The sequence below is a fragment of the Dunckerocampus dactyliophorus genome, chromosome 16 (assembly GCF_027744805.1).
Source record: "Dunckerocampus dactyliophorus isolate RoL2022-P2 chromosome 16, RoL_Ddac_1.1, whole genome shotgun sequence".
NCBI classification, from domain to species: Eukaryota; Metazoa; Chordata; class Actinopteri; order Syngnathiformes; family Syngnathidae; genus Dunckerocampus; species Dunckerocampus dactyliophorus.
The window spans coordinates 19,460,191-19,480,443 of NC_072834.1; the positions used below are offsets into that span (position 1 = coordinate 19,460,191).

Consider the following 20,253-nt stretch of genomic DNA (forward strand, 5'->3'; position numbering starts at 1 on the left):
GTTACGAGAACAATGTTATGAGAACAAAGTCAAAATATAAAGGTAACATCATAATTATGAGAAGAAAATTCATGAGACAAAAATTGAAATTGTTGGAAAAAAAAAATACAGCAGAAATGGAAAAAACAGCTATAATTTTACAAGAAAAGAGTCAAAATATTAGCAGAAAAAAGTCACATTCTAATTAGGGGAAAAAAGTCTCAATTTTACAATAATAAACCTGAAATATTATGATGAAACATAATGTTATTTTATGAGTATGGAGTTTAAATATTAGAAAGAAAAAAGACGTTTGGTTGGAGAAAAAGTTATAATATTATGGGAATAAAGTCAAAATATTACAAAACAAAATTTAAGAAAATTACTTAAGAGGAAAGTTGAAATATTTGGAAAATAAATTTAAAAAAAAGAGCAAAAATGTGAAAAACGAGTGAAGTCGATGCTAATAATTTTTCACCTGTATGACAAAGCTGAGATGCACTTTTTTCCTGAAATCTACAGTATATAACTTCTTAGCATATCTACATGTGTTGCTGTACAAAATATTAAAGTGGCAAAGTTGCATCCTTTCATTTTTCACTATGTGGCCCTCACTGGACACCCCTGGTGTAATGTAAAAACAAGAAAACAATCAGTCTTTCTTTTTTGAATTTGAATTTGAATTTGAATTATGACTTATGACAATCGAGTTTAGAGGTTCCACTGAACAAAGTAGTCCAGACTGAAGCCTCGTGACACAAGTCATACGTTTCGTTGTCCTCACCAGGTTGGCCATGATGTAATGGTAGCCTTTGACGTGTTTTCCCACGCTGACAATCTGCAGAAAAAAAGATGAGTGTTAAATTGACAGCATGACATCGCACGCTAATTGAGTCAAACCATCGACGTGGCGACGACATCGGGTTTGATGCCTTGAAGACGCCACCAATGGTCAGGTGGTCGGGTCAGCGTATGGAAGTATGCTTCATGCTTTGAAAGACAATGCTTGGTGACACACACACACACACACACACACACACACACACACACACGGTCTGTGTGTTGATAAAAAGTGATTTTGAAAGCTGACATCTGCTGGAAAATCCCACTGGACAGCCACTTACTGAGAGTGTGAACTAAGCAGGGAGAAAAATACCTTTTCAATCTCTCTGAAGAGCTTTCACGCATGATGATAACAACAATTCAGAAAAGGTCCACTTTGAAAATAAAGAAACTTTCAAATAAAGAATTTTCAATTACATTATATCAAAAATATGTGCTTAAAATGGGATTCAATGGGAGCAAATCGGTATTGAGTGTGGGCATATTAATAATAATAATAATAACAATACAATAAAAGCTTCAAAGATCGACTTTGGAATAACAAACGTTTTAATTATATCAAAAATATGCAGCTATAATGGAAGTGAATGGGACAAAATGGGTCCTAAAGGTATCCAGTGTCGGAATTTATTCAAATCTCCCATCTGTGGCAGAGCAAAAGACACTGAGGAGACTCCTTTCCATCATGGACAACCAGGATCATCCAATGCACAGCATCATGTCCCAACAGAAGAGCAGTTTCAGTGGCAGATTACTATCACTGTCCTGCTCCACTGAAAGACTGAGCAGATCATTCCTAAGAGATCGTTTTAACAGTTTTCTGACTATATTTAAAGAAAAAATCACAACCAGACAGCAAAATAATTTCACCTATTTACTGGGGCCCCTGTCAGTCAGGGGACCTTGGAATTGTCCTAACCTTTCCCCCCTTTTACGGCGCCCCTGGTTAAAACGTTCAAGTGAGACATCATCTCCAAACAGAATCATTTCAGTGACAGCAAGAGTGAGTGCTTTTCTTTCCATTAGACAATCTTTGATGTTTTCTAGGTGAAGCACAAGCTAGCAAGGGCACAAACAAAGTCTGAAAAAGCTCGTAAAACTGCTCTAAAATGTTTGAACCATGGGAAACCTTCGTATTTGTGAGTATCTATCTGCACAAAGCACTCAAAATAGTGATCACAAATGTTCCTGAATTATTACTTTTAATATGTCTGTAAACTCGATGGTGCTGCTAGCTGTTAGTAATGCATCACGTGTTTTGGCTAGCTACTTGTGTTTATAGCGTAACTAGTGTACATTTGTAGATAATGATTGTATTTTTATTTTTTTTTGTATGCGACAGTTACCGCACACATACAAGCTTGTCAAAGACCGCTTCCCTAAAGCAAGAAAAGTGTACGGAGTTTTCTTTACTGGGCTGTCTGGCAGCATACAATCACGTATGACGACAGCACAGACGGATCATTGAAAGTTTCTTTAAAACCCCACGACATACGACGTGGTGTCTGTTTGTTCAGCAGGAAGTATGCCGCTGCGTTCGGGGGCACACACCTGCATGGTAACGTTGGCAGATGTCAAGAGTGGAGATGTGGTGAATAATTGAACAGACACGTGTTACCCCGCAGGAAAGATGTGAGGAGGACAGGGGTGGGGGAGTGGCGAAGGTGAGCATATTTGGCAGTCTGTTTACGGCAAAATCGAACGCCGTTGGAGATCAGAGCAGGCTGCTTTTTACACTTCCAAACTTTCCGATTAGCACATTAAAGGAGGCTGCAAGACAAACACGGAGGAAGCGAAGGAAGAACAAAGGGAACCATGAAGCAGATATAGGTTATTGGCCATCAGTGGTTAAAAGAACACACCCCTGTATTGTAGTTTGATATGATGATACCAGCGTTATTGATGTCAATATATTCTTATGGTGTGATACTAATGTTTTTGTGTATAAAATACTGTAATGCTGCTGTTATTGTGGGAAAACATCCGGATACGATGGTATTGTGGGCCGATAACATGACACCATTTTTCTTGCAGGGAAAATGACATGGTATCCCTGTATTGCGTGTATGCTGATACTATTGCTATTGACAGCAAAGTATTGTCACTCTATTCCTATCGCGGGGAAAATCATTTTCAAGTACCTATTTTAAGACCTTTTCAAGACATTGAAAAAGACCATACTGCAGCAAAAGGGAAAAAAAAGTCTTTATTTTCAATGATATTCAATCCCATAGAAATGGTATAAAGCCTTTCAAAGAGTCTGGACCATTTAAGACTTTTTTTTAGGCCTTGACAAACCAAAGTTGTAAGTTATGAATTTTTAAGGCCACCATGCGCCGCGGTGTGATACCATCATATTTCGGCCAACGTAAAGTGATACTATTCATTACTGAAGTCATATTAATATTAGGGCTGTCAAATGACTAAAAATTTTTAATCAGATCACAGTTTTCAAATTAATTAATCATGATTACCCATGTGTGAAATAGTGTTTCCTCGTTTATCGCGGGGGACAGGTTCCCAAAATAGCCCGCAATAAGTGAAATCCGCAAAGTAGCCAATATATTTTTGTACAAAAGGCTGTAAAACCCCTCAACATACACTTTTCTCGGACAGGCATTAACATTTGATCACATTTCGTCTTGTTTAAACACTCTCTAAGTTCAAATTTTGTTAAAATTTGGACACAAGAAATTAAGTGACTCACTCCTCTGATTGTGGCTTGTCCGGGCGCCATTAAGCTGTAGTGTTTTTGTATCCTTGTTAAAACATATTCCTCCTCCTCGTCCTCCATAAACCGAAGATTCATTTACAGTATTCCAGGCGCCCTCCAGCCACGTAACTTCTCCCTTCATTCAGCATGTATGACCACTAGCAAATAGCATGTACTTATGTTTTAAGACTTACAAAGTTACATAATAAAGAGGTTGTTGTGATGTTCGGAGTGTCCCTGAATGCATCTCGCGGTAGTGACAGTGAGGAAGTGTCGTTCCGAGGCTCAATGGAATAGAGGACGTGTTTGTGAGATGGAGATACGTGTATGGTGTTGGAATTGCACTGCTGTTGGTGCGTTCACGTCAGAATAAAGTTAAAGAGCGTCAGACTCTGTGTGACTTTGTGGGGAGCAACACTGTGCTGCCGTCTGTCGTCGTAACACAGCGGTATGGCTTGCCAGGATGCATGCGTTAATTTGGCGAAAAAATGTAACGTTATTATTGAAATTAATTATTTAACGTCGTTAACACACTATTTTTGACAGCTCAAATTAATACCATATCACTATCAACATTAAAGGCAAAGTCCTTATCGTGGGCAAGGTATCGTGATACTCTTGTTACAAATGGCAAAGTATCGCGATACGATCGCTATTGTGGGTACTTAAGTCCTACGTCGTCATCAAAAATATCATCATAAATCACTGGAAATATTGAGATAGTATCGTCATTAATGGCGACACACTGATACTATCATTATGTTGTACTATTGTTATTGTGGGCCAAAAATTGTGATACCATTGTTATTGTGGGTACAATATCATGATACTCCCGTTATCATGGGTGAGATATCGTAATAATATTGTTATTAATGGGAAAATTTGTGAAATGACTGTCATGGGACAAATATTATGGTACTATAGTTGCCGTGGGCACTACATCAGGATACAACTCTTGATTAAAGGGGGAATACTTAAAAGGTATTGTTATGGAGGAGAAAATATCGTGATTCTGTGGAAAAACAGCATGATACTATTCTTGTATGGGCTAATATCGTTATTGTGTGCAAACTATTGCAATACAACTAGTATTGTTATCAAAGGTGAAATATTGCGATACTATGAATAAAAGCTAAGAGGACAAATATTGGAACACTATTGTTATTGGAGGAAAACATAATATGGATATGGGCAAAAATATTGTGATACCATTGTATTTCAGGCAAAATAATGTGATTTTATTTATTACTACATTCACATTAATATATTCCTTTATTATTAAAGGTAAAATCCTTTAATATGATTGTTATTTCGGGTAAAACACTATCGTTATCAAGGGCATTACTGAGGGCACAATATTGTGATACTATTGTGGGTAAAAAATAGTGATCCAATTGGTAGTATCACAATATTGCGCATTCTATTGTCATCAAAGGCGAAATATACTGATATTATAGTCCAAATTTTAAATATAAGCGGCAAAACACAGATAATATTGGTATTAAAGCAAAATTTGTGAAATCACTATTGTGGGAAAAATATTGTGACACTATAACTATGTTGTTATATAGTAAAATATGAAAAAAATACTACTTTTGATTAATGGGCAAATATATATATATTACAATAGTATTCAATACACTATAAATATCGTGATACTGTTGTTATAGAGGGCAAGGTATCATGATACTATTGTTACTCCTGGCAAAATATTGTGATTGTATCGTTATTGTGGGTAAAAAATAGCAACCCAATCGTTAGTATCAAGATATTATGCCCTCTATTGTCATCAAAGGCGAAGTAACCTGATATTGTAACCAAGGTTGAAAACATTGAGATAGCATCGCGATAGTAGGCGAAACACTGATACCATTATGAGTAAAAGGCCATATACGGCTGTGCTATTGTTATTGTGGGTACAACATCATGATACTATCGTTATTGTGGGTGAAATAACATTTTTATTAAAGCAAAATATGTGATATCACTATTGTGGGGAAAATATATTTGTGACGTTATAGCTATACAGTATATTTGGAGCAAAATAGTACTCGATTCATGGGGAAATACTTAAAAGCTATTGCTATTCAGGGTAAAATATTGTGATACTTTCTGTGGAAAAATAACCTGATACTATTACTCTGTGGGCAAAATATCCTAATATTGTTATCGCGTGCAAAATATTGCGATACAACTAGTATTGTTATATTAGTGAAAAAGTAGTGAAATATTGTGACAGTATGAATAAAGGGCAAGATGATATCATCATTGACGGCAAATATTCCATCCATCCATTTTTTATGCCGCTTATCCTCACTAGGGTCACGGGGGCATACTGGAGCCTATCCCATTTTATTCGGGCAAGAGGCAGGGTACACCCTGGACTGGTCGCCAGCCAATCACAAGGCACATATAGTCAAAGAACCATTCATACAAATTGGAGTCGCCAATTAACCTAACATGCATGTTTTGGGAATGTGGGTGGAAATCGGAGAACCCGTAGAAACAGGGGAGAACATGCAAACTCCACACAGAGATGCTCAAGCGAAGATTCGAACCTTCCCGATCTCCTGACTGGGTGGCCAACATGCTAACTGCTCGGCCACTGCGGGTAAATGTTGTGGTACAATTTTTATAGTGGGGATAATATCATGTGAAGCTATTGTTACTGGGGGAGGGTGATGGTGATGTATGAGTAGAGGATAAAGTAAAGGATCAATTATGATACCATTGTATTGTGGGCAAAAGATCATGATATAAGATACGAATGTTATCACATGAGCGAAATGTATTGCCAGAATGCTACCTTTTACCAGGAGAAAAATACAGTGAAGCTTTTTTGTTGTGGGCAAAATATCATGATACTAATGTGATCAAGGGCGAACTATTGTTATTGTGATACAGTGATAATATTTGTGATCCCCACACCTGATGGGAGCATCATCATGCTTCTCCAAGCATCTCCAAAGGCCAATAACGGGTGACATCACCTGTTCCAGCATGTTCTGCAGCCTCTCGGCCTCCAGGTCGATCACAAACTTCTTCTCCTGCCGCCTGTCCAGGTCGTCCAGCAGGCGGCGGTAGTTGGCGTCGTTGAAGTTCTCCACGCAGATGGCGCTCACCTGCCAGTTGTTCTGGCCCGCCCTCTCCATGATGGCCTGCAGGATGGCGTAACCTGGAACATCAAAGCCGCTGTTAGCCAACTGTGCACCGACAATACGTCATGTTTCTGTCCGCACGTCCGAGTAGTGGGACCATCTCAGGAGTGGGGGTGTGGGGTGTGCTCGCCGTCAGGTCGGTGTGAGTAGAAGAAGTGTCAGGGAGGAAAGAGCGGGAAGCTGTGAGGGCGGCTGTTCCCCGGCAGGAACAGATGTCCCCCTTAAACGGCCCCTCCTGGTGCCCATCACAATCTGGACTCCCGTCTCCCTTTGCTACCAATTAGTGAACGAACCTTCACTCTGGCAACCCAGCTGCACCTCTTCAAACCCTTACCCGGGCCCATTAGGGGCATGATGACGCACATATGTACTATCCAGTCACAAAATTAGACACACTTTGATCCAGATGAGCCTTGAATGATGCTCTAGTACCACTCTGTCAACATAAGGCCTATCCAGTATGCGATGATGTGTGCAAACAGCTTAAGTCGTTACCAGCTTATGTCGGCAGCCCGTCTATGTGGACCAACTCATCAGGTCCTGGCCCACCGTGTTCTTTGAAGTTGACGTCAACATACAGTTCCAGTCAAAGGTTTGGAGACACTTTACCATGTTACTGTACAAGAATGTGTGGCCAAACGTTTGACTGGACTGCTTTTGTCGACATAAAATGTGCGAGCCAAAGGGGTCACGTCTATGAAAAATGGTCAGTTTATGTCGACATGTGTTGTAACATTGTCAACGTCATCGTTGCCGCTTAGAGCAACATAATGACTCGCTCTGGGGGTGCCCAAACATTTTCCAGCGAGGACCGCAATACTGAAAAATGAAAGGATGCCGGGGTCACTTTGATGTTTTGTAGGGGTTGTCACGAGACACCCAACTCGCGGGACGAGACAAGGCTCGAGATTGGGTCCACGAGAAGGAGACGAAACGAGATTTTAATATTTATTTTAAGAAAAGTACAATGAAAAAATATGACTGGACAAGCAAACTTTATTGAACCGTGTCACAAAACAATGCAGGTGCGTTTTGAAATGTTTATTGTCCCACAAATTGACACTCAAGGATATTATTGTCAGCATTTTGTGAGAGCAAATAAAACCATACACCAGAAGCACCAAGAAGTCAATGGGTCAGTTTTCTGTTGCTGACTATGTTTGAGTAATATCACTTGATGGAGCCTTTTCTAGCATTCCATGCTACTAAACAAGTAATAAGACTATGAATGATCTGTGCTGATATTGGTATCGGCCGATATTCAAGCCTACAATATCTGAATTGGATCGGAAGTGGAAGAACAGTAATCATGGTAACGTTTGAAATCGTGTTACTATGCGCAATGAGGGGCTGCGTTCAAGTTGTCATCTAAGTTGAATTTTGAGTTTATTGTGATTATGGTGATGCTACGGTTTTTGTGGGTAAAATATTGCAGTACTACTATGGTTCTTGCGAGGTATGTTACATTTTTGCATCAAGGTCAGAATGGGATGGAATCCTAATCGCGTGACTTCAGGGATAATCGACTTTTCGACAGACGTGGACTCCTGCAGCTTTTTTTGACGTGCATATTTTAACAACTTGGATTCTCCCCGACGTTTTGCTCCTGTTGCTAGTAGGTTTGATGTGCACGTCAGCATGGTTTAGTTCATACTGTTAGTCTTTCAGGTGGCGCTGCAGCACTTTGGCCTGAGGATTTTCTTCTGACAGCATTCATCCTGTATCGACTCTTAATGTGGAATCAGGCCACGCATGGCGGAGCTCACTCAATGAGCGTCTGCCTTGAGTCCTTGCTTCAAAGCAGGCTGGATACTGCAGCTGTGTGTGTGTGTAATATGTTGCTTATAAAGCAAATGGTATCTCTATCAGCTGTGCTTGGATTCTGTATCCACATGCACTCACAAAAAAAGGGTCCCAAAAGTCGTACAACTCAAAATTCTCCGCAGTTGAATAAACCTTTGTAATGATACTCTACATGTGTTTGGCTTTTTCTTTGCCTTTCATCCATCCATTTTCAATGCCGCTTGTCCTCACGAGGGTCGCGGGGCTATGCTGGAGCCTATCCCAGCTGACTTTGGCCGGGAAGCGGCGTAAACCCTGGACTGGTCGCCAGCCAATCACAGGGCACCTTTCACACTCACATTCATACGTATGGGCTTTCTTACTAGAGACATAGATACTTTACTGATACTTTACTGAAACACTTCCAACTTCTTTGGCCCCATAGTGGGTTATTTTGTGGCCGTACTCAATACAAAAAAGCATAGAACACTCCAGAACACGCAGTGAACTTGAACGCCAAATGGGCAAACAGTTCAGATGAAACGAGACAGATTCAAAGTTGACCGTGGTTCTGTGTGTGTTCAATGAACAAATAAACCACACACACACACACACAAACACACACACACAAGTAATAAAGATTACTAAATCTCTCTATAGTGTCCCAAATTTAAAAGGACCACTATCCATTCATCACAGAGACAGTCACCAACTTTTGGATGCTTTATTTGTGCTTCCGATTCGATGGAATGATACGCAGGCAAATGGGTGTGTTAATTAGGCGCACTTTTGGTTGTACGAAAACTGAGACAATAATCTTAATCAAAAACCAAAGCCTACAAAAACCGGGGCATATAAAAACCGAGGTTCCACGCTGTATGTAAAAACATGATGAACTTAAAAGTTGCACTGTAGTGGGCATAATGGAGGACGTGCGGAGGAAAGATGAAACGAGAAGGTGAAAAATGAGCAGAGGGTAGAGGGTGAGGAAATAGGAGCGGGGCTGTAAACAAGACCATCTTTCTTCAGCACATCGTCGCTTGTACACGCTGTGATGGATGGCGCTTTCTCAGGTTTTTTCTTTCAGAAAACCATAAGCCTCCCTAAGATGTGCCATCCAAAAGGACTCAATGAAAGCAAGAGGCTCAGTCGACAGGTGCTGACAGCACATCGTCCTTGAGGGCAATAAAGCGACCGTACGGAGCAAAAACATCACACATGCAGCCGATGCAGATGTGCAGATGCTGCCTTCCACCCCAACATCTGTGCGCTCGCCTGCCCTCTGATGCCGAATCCTGCCCGAGGCTACGCATTTATCAGCTGCTAATCAGCTGGCCCCCTGCATGCTTTGCCCATGTTGCGCAACAGAGCATGATGGCCAATCACATATCGTCATTGTGGATGCATAGGGCCAGCTAACCATTATATCATTTTGCCCACGACGATACTGGCACAATACTTTGCGCATAATACAATAGTATCACAATATTTCGCCTTTGATAACAATTTTACAATACAATATAAAAAAGTATTGCGATATTTCTCCAATAACAATGTATCACATTTTGCTCTGAATGACGATATTTTATATATCTAAATATTCCATCCTCAATAACCATAGTATAACATTTTACCCACGACAACTGCAGTATCACAATACAATGGAACCTCGGTTACCATCAAGTATCCATTACAGAAGGTCCGAAACTAACACGTACTCTAACCAATCAATTTGTTTATTACAAATAATCTATTTTTCCTATTTTAAAACTAGATGAAGCAAACTCAGTACAAATTGCTTGCAAACGCTGAAATGTTGAAGCGAAACTGAAATGTAGAATGGATGTTGAAATATCGTACAAATGTGTTGAAACGTAATCATAGCATCCAACAGTATCACAATATTATCCCCCCCTGATAAAAATGGTATCTTGATTTGTTTGCCACTATAACAATGGTATCATAATATTTTAAGCCCAATATGATGGTATCATAATATTTCACCTTTGAAAACTATCATAGAATACAATGGTATCACAATATTATCCCCACGATAAAAATGGTATCTTGATATTTTTGCCACTATAACAATAGTATTAGAATATTTTGCAAAAAATATTATGATATCACAATATTTCACTTTCAATAATAAACATAGAATACAATGGTATCACGATATCATCCACACAATAAAAACAGTATTGCAATATTTTTGCAACTACAACAATAGTATTAGAATATTTTGCAAACAATATTATGTTATCATAATATTTCACCTTTGATAACAATCATAGAATACAATGGTATCACGATATTATCCCTCTGATAAAAATTGTATTCTGATATTTTTGCCTCTATAACAATAGTTATATATGATATTATGATACCATCGTATTGTGTGCAAAATATCCTGATGCTGTTGTTATAGTTGCAAAAATAAGGTGATATCAAAGGTGAAATATTATGATTGCGCACAGTACAATGGTATCATAATATTTCACCTTTGATACCAATCATGCAATACAATGGTATCATGATATTTTATCCCCACGATAAAAATGGTATCACCATCTGTCTCCAATGATAAATATAGTACCACAATATTTTGACCACCACTGTATAATAATAGTATCAGACTATTTTGCAGCACAATACGATGGTGTTATAATATTTCACCTTCGACACCAATCATAGAATACAATGAATACAAATGGTATCATGATATTATCCCCATAAATACAATGGTATCACCATATTTCTTCTTGTTAGCTGAATCTTCTTCTGCTGCTAAGTTTTGTTTATCTTATTCATGGTGCTTTTAGGTATCTTGATATTTTTGTCATGAAAACAATATTTATGACAATATTTAGCACCTGGTGGAATGTAGCAGAGGTGCCCCGGTCATGTTGTGTCCTCACAGTGTTAGCAAACAAACGCAACAACACTCTACTGGGTGTATCAAAAAAGAGTAGACTCTCCAAAAGTAGCCACAAAAGTTACAATTGAATATTTTCATGAAATGTCTTTGCATATGTTGGTATGGACATCATCCTTCAGTCCATACCAACATTTATTGCATAATTGCATCCATGACTGAACACAGGCCCGTTTTCAAACAAACAAAAAAAATCCTTCAAAAAATGTAAGGGTTAACATTTAAGGAAAAGTCAAACTGTGATGCAAAATGAGAATTTTTGTTCTTCTACGCTGCGAAACCCAGATTATTCTGACACGATTGGTCTTGTCGGAAATGGTTCAATTATCGGACCCTACTTTTTCCGCAACAACATCAATGGTGACGATTATTTCCCAATGTTGAATGTCGTTCGTACTCTTATAGGAATGCTGCGTTTTCGTCTCCAAGGAAATGGTCGGTTGGCACGTGCTTGGTGGGCTCAAGATGGTGCTCCACCACACCGGAGGAGGACTGTGACTGATCAGCTGACAGAGCTTTTTGGTGACCATGTTATTGCTTGGAGTGGAATGGCCCTCGAGGTCACCTGATTTGACTGGACTTTGACTTCTCAGAGCATCTTTAACATATCACAGTGTGCTTTGGCATGGGTGAGTTCCTGTGTCCATTGACCAATCACCATGCTGGCTAACAACCAGGAGCACTTGAATGTTCTACAAGTCACGCTAATGGCAAAAAACATCACAAAAATAACAAAATAACCTTTTTCTGTGGGGCCACCTCAAATCAAAAGTGTAGGTGACACCACCACATCACCTCGGCAACACTGAACAGCGAATCAGAGCTGAAGTTAACATCCACCAGAGAGACAGGGGGATGATCAGGCGAGCAGTGCAGGACATGCGGAGGAGAGCGCAACTGTGCATCCAAAGAAATGGAGGTCATGTTGAGAAAAACTTACATCCCCAGGGCAAATAGCCTGAAACAAAGGGTTAATCTGGGTATCGCAGCGTAGAAGAACAAAAATTTGCATTTTGCATCACAATTTAAGCCTTTTCCTGACAATTTAACCCTTTAATTTTTTGGAACGGGCCTGTGTTCAGTCATGCGTGCAATTATGCAATACATTTTGTCGAAGGATGATGTCCATACCAAAAAAAAGAAATTTCATTAAAATACTCAATCGTAACGTTAGTGGCTACTTTTTGGAGCGTCTACTTTTTTTTGCTACACCCTGTAGTGGACTGACTTCAGCACCATGGACAGCGTCATTGCTTGTACTTTTAACAGGATGTCTATTCTTGGACGAGAAATGTGAAGAAAATAAAGAGACAGAAGGAAAAGCCTGAAAAACGCTGCTAGTCATGGCTAAAGCTAGCACACGTGCGTGTCCCACAACAACAACATTCATTTTACTCCTATTTATAGTTGATTGTTTACTTGTAAGACATCTCAGCATTTATCAAACCATTCTATATTTAATCGCCAAGTCGGACTCCAAGCATCTGAGGACGTACCAAAAAGGAGACAAATCAAACGTAGCGAGCGGTTTGACTGCCCATCAGTCATCAGTCGTGCAGAAGTGATACGCTTGCATTTCTACGCGGGCGTCAACACGCTCTGACAGGCACCCCGGTCTCGCATGTCGCTTATTCGCCGCCGCATTTCCATTTCAGCGATTCATTGTTTGGTTTTCGTGACATCTGGAAACCTCGGCTCAGCGATCAATCATAGCCATACGCCTGGCATACGCATGGCGGGACATAATCAAGAGTATCCCTTCCTTGCAAGGACAATGTCCAAACCTGCCAGGGAATGTTAGCAAGGTGGTGATTTATATCTCATACAGAGACTTCTCCAGTCTGCTCCGGAATGAAGGAAGGTTTGTGCAAACATTATCACTTAAGTAAAAATGCACGAGTCTTTGTTTGTCTGCCATCGTGCTCTGTAACGCGAACTGTGACAACGTTCTCATGCTACATTGGAAGAGACTAGGAAGTAGGACATGTCCCTCTTGGAATTTTTGCAAAGTATTCCATGCGAGCAAACATAAATAAAACACATGTCAGACAACCACAGTAAGAGACAGCTGTCAGTAGCTCTGAGAACTCTGATCACAGCCTCTAGAGTTGTGTTTATACCATCCCAGTTAACTTCATGCAAATAGGGTGTAGTGGGGTATAGGATGTATGAATTGATGGACCATAAACGCTCCAATTAACTGCTCTCTCGGCTGAGTCTTCTGTAGTTGCCAGGTTTGCATTGGTTGTAACTGTAGGCAACATACGGATTTTTGTTTTTATTAACTCAAGGTGGCAGCAGCTGCATGTGAAGTATCATGTGGCATCCAGCAGCTACAGTCTATCTTGCTCTGCATGCGCTGCAAAATGTTACGACACAGATGTTCGTGTGGCAACTCAGGCGTGTTGCACTACGCGCTGTCAATGCCGGCTGAGCAGTTTTCTCCTTACCGATATTACAACACTGGCTCTGTTGCTGCTGTGTTGTACTTGGGAAAGGGAATAACTGAGTCAGAGTACTCAGATACTGTTAGAGTCGGACCTTCTGGCACGGATGAATGACGCTAACCAAGGTGAGTCACAAAGGTGTCACAAGATCTCATGAGATCAAAAAAATGTTGAGCAAAAAATGGGACAAAATAAACAAAAAATGGAAATTAACTCCATAATTTGCCTGCCTCAATGCAGTACATATGCCATGTGCATGTGTGTCTGTTTTTCTTGTCTCTCGCCTCCAAACAGGCAGGAAGAGAGTTCACTCTGTGCATTGGTGCATTCAACACCTTAGCATGTTTGCTCCATAGAACAATGGCACGAACGGAGTGAGTCCTTTTGCCAGTCATACGGTCTCTTTGGCCGGGCCAATGGCATACACAAAGAGTGCAAGAGAGTGTCATGTTGTGGAAATTAAATTAGTAGATGGCAATATATTCTCATATATTTCATTGTACTATTCTTAAAAGTAATGTTAAAATCTTGTCTTGCCTCATTCTTGTAGACCCAATCTCGTGCATTGTCTCGTCTCGTGAACTGACTGTGTCGTGACACCCCTACATGCTCGCTTAGCCCAGTTGCTTTGCCCTACATCAGTGGTTTCCAAACTTTTTACAGGCGCGTACCCCTTCAGACATTTGACCTGAAGCCATGCACCCCCTGGTCCTGCACACTTAAAAAACATAAGCCTTTATATCTGAATTAACTTGAAATATTGAAAATAATTAATTGGTTCATACATTTTATAGTACTTCCGGGTAAAAAAATTATATTTTGCATGGTGACATTTTGATAACGTTCGACACGAGCACTGATAAATAGATCATCCTACATATCTTTTATTCCAGTTTGATGTTGGCATCCTCCCGTTTGAATGACTTGAATTTGCGTTTCCCTTTTTTTTTCTCCACTCACATTGGCTATGGCTTTAGTCTGCATATTAATTTGATACTAAATTGAAGGGGGAAGTTTAACGATCATGGTGAAGCAGTATCCAAAGTACAACAGTACATACAACCAACAATAAAGCTTCATTTTCGTGGGAATCCCCATGGACAGTGACACGTTGTCACCGCTGTGCCGTGCAGGGAAGTCTTTAAGATTAAACACTCTTAACGCACAAAATCATCAAACTTATTTGTTCATATAATACACACAGGGCAATGAACAACCTTGCACCGTGAGGCGTTCAGGCGCACTTGTAATTGTGAGTGTTAGGCGCGAATTGTTTTTAGGCCCTACAGTATTATGCACAACATTTTCTCCCCGCCCTCAGTCCAGACTTGGATAGAATGTTGTTTGCTAGCATGTTTACACATTGCGATACCTTATGCAGGATTGTTTTGGAGTTCAGCTTTGGAGTTCAGGTTGTCTCTGACTCGTGGTCTTTTTTCCTTATTAATGCAGAGCAGGACTGCCACACAAAGCCGATATTAAGGCAAACATCTGCAGTGTTGAGTTTGAGCGCAGCGCCCGGAAACCATCCTTGCGTTTGTCGGAGACAAACACTCCATCAGATAGGCTTTGTCGAGTGGAGCGAATGGCTTTTTACCCTGTCAGGCATGAACAACCTGAGGTAAGGCAAAATAAAGGGGTGGGGGATGTTCTGATGGGACACCATCCCATCCCGACACCACCCTACCTCGGCCAGGCAATCTACTCAAACGTTCACTCGGCAGACAGAGGCAATGAAAAGCCCATCTCAAAGCTTTCTGGAAAATGTATGAAAAGCGAGATGCGGTGATGTGATCCAAGCAGCAGCAGATATCCAGTATGTCTTGTAATGGAAATGTGACACTAGGGGGTGTAGTGTGGGGGCTGGGGGGTAAAACTGGTGTGACAGTAGAAAAGGAAAGAAAAGCAGCCAAAAGGGAGAACAGGAAAGTGCAGACTTCAGGTGAGTGGGGAATACTCCAGTCGGAGGAGGAAAAAGGCTCGACACTCTCTGCAACATTTGGACCAGAAGCTGCACTGCGATATTGATCGCTCGCTGCCCCCGCGGCACGTTGCGGACAAAGCACGGCCATTATTTTATACTGTAGGCACTATTCCATTCACACCTCACTCTTTGCCATTTCACGCGCATACAGGAAATGGATTAGCAAAGTGCGTTCTACACAAAACAGCTTTTACTGCAACGTGGCTCCATTGTTTTGGACAACATGACTCCTTTTATTGTCACATTTGCTTCAGTTCAAGCAGGGGTGTTGCAACTTCATTTCGTTTTGTTTGTTTCTCATAATATTACAACTTAAAACTATGCCTTTTTCTTTAATATTCCAGCTCTAAGCCACTAAAATGATACTATTTTCATCATATTACAGGTTTATTTGCATACAACTGCTACTTTTTTTCCTCGCTAGAATACGCTTTTTGTCTTCATATTGTGACGTTATTCATGTAAAATTTAAGCTGTTTTTTTTCATTTCTGTTGTTCTTGTTGTGTTTCTAATTTGACTATTTCAACTTTTTTCTTGTACATTGTCTTTTTTTCTTTATTGCCATAGTATTATGACGTTTTTTCCCAACCTAATTTTCTAAAAATTTCAACTTGATTTTGTTTTGTTTCTGATAATATTATGACTTATAAAAATACTATATTTTTGGGGGCGAATATTTCAAGTCTATGCTGCTAAAATTATGTTATTTTTCCTCATAATATTACAAGCTTATTTCTGGAAAATTGCAGCTTTTTCTTGTCAACTTTCGTCTTGTAAATTTTCTTCCCATAATTATGATTTTATTTCCATAATAATTTAACTTTATTCTTATGAAATAAGAAATAAGAATATTGCCGTTGTTTTGTACTTTTTTGTGTTTTTTTTTTTTTTTAACGTGCCGCAGGCCAATAAAAAAACAGCCACGGGCTGCAAATGGACGCCCCCTGACACCTCTGAACTTCAAGCAGCTGACATTTTTGGTCTGGACCAGTGTATAGAAAAGGCAGTCTTAAATTGAAAGAAAAATCAACAAATAAATTCAGCATAAATCCACCCCTATTTAGAACCTACCTCGATCTGTGTCGTAGAGGAAGACAAACTTGTTCCAGTCGTAGTGATCCAGCAAGGACAGCAGCGCTCCCCGGATGGACGGCCGGAGCTGCAGCGTGAACTGGCTCTCGCCCTCGGTGGGGAAGCTGGGCGTGATGAGGGAGATGTGCAGGGCGCTGCAGAAGGATGTCAACGTGTGCACCGATCGCTTGTCGTAGAGGCCGAAGATGGCGAAGACACCGCGGGAGTACTGGGAGCAAACTGGGGAGGAGAACAGGATCATGTACAGTATTTGGCACTGGACGCTCCATTAACATTCATGCATTATTTGAAAAGACATTATGGAAAAAGGACCAGCATGGACTGCTTAAACCCATCTTAATGCAACTGAAGGGGTTCTTCCTTTCCCCCAACTACTGTATATTGGGTGCAAATCCAGGGTTAAAGCACCGCACTGACCCCAACATAGTCAGAAGTAAAGGAAGTCATCAATTAAAACGGAAGTATTAACGAGTGTTAACACTAGTCAAATATCGTTTATACAATGGCGGCACTTTTTAGGAATCTTCTGCAACAGAAAGATCGTCTATATAAAGAACACTTTGCGTTTTTGGAAGACCTACTGCAAAAACAGTAGGTTTTGTAAAACTTAAGTAAAACTAAAACAAAAATAATAATTTGGCAATTGCAGAAAGGACACGTATGACCAAATACAAATAGACAGCACGTACAAATGAGCTGGAAATCTCGTCTCAACAAAAGGTGGCGAGAAATACTTCAATACTGAACAAATATTTGTTCTCGATCAAAAATCACTCCACACTCTTTACTGTATTACCATATCTAATTTATTGTGTGGAGATATGGAGTAATAATTATAAAAGCAACCTTCACTCGCTAAATGTACTGCAAAAAATATCAGTGATGATAATCCATAATGCCGCGTTTCAAGGACATACAAACCCTTTATTTTTCAAATCACAAACATTAACATTTTCTGATTTAGTGCATTTTCAAACCGCTAAAATAATGCATAAAGTTAAAAATGGTATACAATACTTCTCTCCAAGAGAGGGGAAATATGATGTGAGGGAAAAACTAAACTTGAAACACGTACACACGAGAACAACGCTAAAAAGCCACAGCATTTCAGTATGCAGAATTAAATTATGAAAGGGACTGAGCAAAGGACTCAAACAATGCACCAAGATGAGCGAATTAAAAAAAAACAATACAAGCAGTTGATGTTTGCTAAATAAAAGGCAGAAGACTCTTGAACTTGCTTTATTATGCTTGTCTTTATTGATTTAGTATTATACTGATTATTATATTTATTGTTCTGTTATGCTTGTTTCTATTTATTATTATTGATTTATTATTATATTGATTATTATATTAATCGTGAAAAAATCCTAATAATGACATCATATTGTTACATTACTTTATCATGATTCTATGTATTAAAAATCACATATGGAATACAGGAAGTGAATAAATGTACTGCACAAGATATGGAACGGATGGGGGGGTAGGATGAAATAAGCTTTGCTTCTTCCTACTCCTTTTGGACATGTGGAACTGTGAAATGAATCATGTGATGTATTCCATTGGAACTTGCATGGATGTTCAAATAAAATTAAACCAAACCGTGGGCAATTTGTGGCCCGCGGCTGATTTGTGATTGGCCCACGGGACATTCCAAAAATACAATTTAACAAGAAGCTGTCTACAATCCAGCATCAAGGCTAACACACTATTACACTGACACTTGTTAAAAATGAGAACAAATTTGTACAATATGGGGCTTTTACGGTAGTTAGGGGCGCTGGTTCATACTCTGATTTTGCATGACTTCAGAGGCGTAGTTTTACTGAAAATTTAGCATTTTCCAAGTTCTATTGTATTCATTTCACTTCACCGGGTAAATGGTTGCAACTATTTGCACACAGTCCGTCCCAAAAGACCATAGAGTCATTTCACACTTATATTGTAAATACGTGTGTGTGTGTGTGTGCGCATGTGTGTGTGTGTCCACACTGAGGGATGAAGACCCTTGAGAACGGTCAAGTCGCGGTCGAGAGCAGGTCCACTCAAGCAAGAAAGCGGCCAGGAGGTTGAAAATCCTCACAGCCCACTGATGCGCCCCCTAAAGGGCTCTCACACACACACACACACACACACACACACACACACACACACGAGTGGAGCTGACAGCCTGAATAACAACACCAGCATGCACGTATGGAAACCTGCTGGTCGGTGATCAAAACGCTGACAAACTTGTGTCTCCCCCTGCAGAGTTTGTCTCTTAATTGCTGCCTGCTTTCACACCTGCATGCTGCACAACAACACAATTCATCACAACAGCCGCTATTGCTGTCTCCGCATAAATCACTTTATTGCATTAAGTCGCATCCGGCAGTCCCGACACAGCATGGATCGGTTTCCTACCGCCGCACAAGTCATAAAAAAGCAATAAAGCTAATAGTACGCAAATAGAATCAATAAAACATAACATGGGTCACATACGTTCAGTAAAATTGTCCTTTTTTGGGGTTAATTGCATTGAGACACTTTTTACGTTGTAAAAGGTGTTGTTTCTCACCAAAAATATATGGCGTGACAACTAAGTTATTATTAACTCATTCAATCCCAGCCTTTTTTCAAAAGACAACCCTTTCAGTATTGGCCATTTTGACTAGACCTTTCAGGGTACAAAAGTTCAGAAAGATGTGTGTGCACGTGCTTGCGTGTGTGTGTGTGTTCATGCGTTAAAATTTCCCTACAATATGTAACCTTCTGCATGCTACACTTCCACGCTCTCTCACTTCTTCCTGTCGTGTGATTTTTCGGCTCACATGATCTCTGCCGAGCTCTTATCAAATGCACTTGTGCCTCCTCGTCGCCGTTTCTTTGGCTCAAAATTGCTCTGAAGTGAAATCCACTAACCCAACTCACTGTGTCCCCCTTCAACTCTCAGTGGATCAACAACTTCCTGATTGACAGGAGGCAGCGAGTGAGGCTGGGGAGCGCCATATTCAGCTCCCGGACCATCAGCCTTTGCGCCCCCCAAGGTTGTGTCCACTCCCCTCTGCTCTTTTCCCTCTATACAAATGACTGCTCCTCAGGCGACCCAGCTGTGAAACTGCTGACATTTACAGATGACACCACAGTCATTGGTCTCATCAGTGACAGCGACGAATCTGCTTATAGACGTGAGGTGGATCAGCTAGTCTCCCGGTGTGGTCAGAACAACATGGACCTGAATCTGGAGATGACAGTGGACTTGAAGAGCTCACCCGGCCATCCCTCACTCACTCAACATTGTAAATACCACAATTATAAGGCCGCACGGTGGCCG

The 20,253-nt window shown here is 40.3% G+C and overlaps 1 protein-coding gene across 6 annotated transcripts in view; it reads right to left on the reverse strand.

Annotated features, from left to right (window-relative positions):
- gria4b (glutamate receptor, ionotropic, AMPA 4b) overlaps positions 1 to 20,253 on the reverse strand; it is a 154,012-nt gene that overhangs the window by 71,347 nt on the left and 62,412 nt on the right. For all 6 annotated transcript variants that reach the window (XR_008566350.1, XM_054754630.1, XM_054754626.1 and 3 more), the window contains exons 3-5: positions 16,914 to 17,153; positions 6,526 to 6,710; positions 764 to 817 (exon numbers count right to left, since the gene is read on the reverse strand). Coding sequence is in view for 5 of the 6 variants with exons in the window: in XM_054754630.1 (XP_054610605.1) it covers positions 764 to 817; positions 6,526 to 6,710; positions 16,914 to 17,153 (479 nt within the window). In the remaining variant the exon portion in view is untranslated. The remainder of the gene's footprint in view (positions 1 to 763; positions 818 to 6,525; positions 6,711 to 16,913; positions 17,154 to 20,253) is intronic.